Raw genomic sequence first — 2,033 nt, 5'->3', positions numbered from 1 at the left:
GAGCTGCTTTTAAATTTTATTTAACCCAATATTGTTTTTTATCTGTAATGATATTTCCTAAAATATACCATTTTGTATTGTGTACCAACACATCAAACTGCAGCTGGTTTGTTCACTGAGAATTAGTGATGTCAATGTATCCAGGGTCACTGTGTTTCTTTCTCTTGCAGGTGAGGGTAACCTGTTCTACCTTCCAGTTGTGCAGACAAGGGGCAGTGTGACTCCTCTCATTCCTCCTCAAGGACATGCAGAGCATGAACTCCTTTGACTTTGAACAACTAGCTGAAATAGGTATGTAGATAAAGAACAAATATAATTGTTTTAGGTTCTTCTGTATATTAAATATGTATTTTATATGATGGTTGTAACCCTTTCAGAGCTGCAGAAAGATGAAGAAGAGCAAGGACACCTAGGTGGAGTCACAGTGTTGGATGGTGCAACCCGTGAAGTTAATGATGTCGGTTTAAATCACCCATACTATGACATTGCCCGCCATGGCATCATTCATGTAGCTGGTAAGTTGTAGACAAGCATGATATTGGTGGGCATGTGCATGCAGTGTTATGTCCAATGCACTGTTTGGGTTTGGGTTACCATTAGGGATGAATGACATCCCAGTGCACAAACATATGTCTCGTATGCCCATGTTGTGTTAATTGCAATAACAATTAGATGTGTTTTATATTTACATGGAGTTCAGCTTTAATTTCTAATGGTTTACAGCTTATATTTTCTACAAACAGACCAAGCAGTAATAACATGACAGGAGCTGTATACCATCCCATCCCTAATCTAAAAGTTTTGTCTGGAGTTTCACTTTAATCCAATCCATGGAGTTCCAGTGTGATCTGGATATAAAAAGTTCAAGAACACGTCAGTCTTTTATTCTAGCCGTGTCACGTAACCTTTTTGGCATTCCTTCCGCATTTCAGCCCGGTCTCTAAGCTTGAACTCCTGAAGATGTTTATGCTGTATCTTACCGGATTAGCCAATTCCTAAATATAATATAATTCAAACAAACACTTGGGTCTGGTAATGGGGTTTTAAGCTAATTAGATTTTTAGAACTGAACAGATCAAAGCTCCAATATGCATCTAATTTCTGCAGAGGGTCTGATTTATTGCGGAAAGTCACACCAAGGTAAATAGTTCTTTGAAGAAACTTTATAGTGTATAGTGAGCGCATATGCACAGTTTACCTTCAAGTCAAGTGCATATTGGCTTGTGTTTCTTTTTAATTTAGGGACTAAAAATAAATGTCAGCTAAACATCTGACTGTGCTATGTTTACATTTGTAGTCAACAGTTGTCAAATAGGTATGTAGTTACTGTATAAATATATGTATGTTACTGTGTATATAGCTGACTATAAACCAGAATATAAACCAAGGTATCGACTTTTACCTGAAAAAGTAGGAAAATTACATTGACTCAAGTATAAACCAAGCGCACAAAATGCTGCCGTCACTGCTGACATTCAAATCTACTTTCCACCTAAATGCCATTAAAAGTAATATGAAGAAATACATCCATGGTTTGTTAACCATTTATTTCAAAGGGGAAAACTATTTAAATCACTTTAGTTCTGTCTGTTTCTGCCTTTTTACAGGTTAAAGTATTTTGTACTTTTGAGTTGGTGGGTTGATGAGTAACTTGCTCCTAAATCATTTTTTGTGCATTATTGTTGGTTACCAGTAGATGGCACTGTGTCTTCAGGTAAAGTATGTAACAAACTCAAATAATGGCCCCGATGTATTAAACCTGGAGAGGATACACTTTCATCAGTGAAGCTGGGTGATCCAGCAAACCTGTAATGGATTTTTTCAAAGGTTTTTGCAATTTGCTAGCAAATGTTATGAATCCTGGACCAGATCCATTCCAGATTTTTCTACAGCCTTGGAGAGCTTTAATAAATCAGGCCTAATGTCTCAAATGGCAAGGGTTCTTTATACACTTTACACCTTATACTTTGGTATAAACCAAGACTGTTTTTCTAATGCCATTTTCAGGTCCAACAAAAATCTTGGTTTATACT

The 2,033-nt window shown here is 36.6% G+C and overlaps 1 protein-coding gene across 1 annotated transcript in view; it reads left to right on the top strand.

Annotated features, from left to right (window-relative positions):
• The window catches only part of ARHGAP8 (Rho GTPase activating protein 8), a gene marked incomplete in the record, with an annotated part of 39,847 nt that overhangs the window by 8,285 nt on the left and 29,529 nt on the right, over nucleotides 1-2,033 (top strand). The window contains 2 exon segments of the mRNA XM_072400285.1: nucleotides 171-291; nucleotides 378-515. Of these exon segments, the coding sequence (XP_072256386.1) occupies nucleotides 246-291; nucleotides 378-515 (184 nt within the window).

The sequence above is a fragment of the Pyxicephalus adspersus genome, chromosome 2 (assembly GCF_032062135.1).
Source record: "Pyxicephalus adspersus chromosome 2, UCB_Pads_2.0, whole genome shotgun sequence".
In the NCBI taxonomy this organism is placed as follows: domain Eukaryota; kingdom Metazoa; phylum Chordata; class Amphibia; order Anura; family Pyxicephalidae; genus Pyxicephalus; species Pyxicephalus adspersus.
Note: the sequence above shows the minus strand (reverse complement) of the source record. Positions and strands in the feature narration are given on the sequence as shown.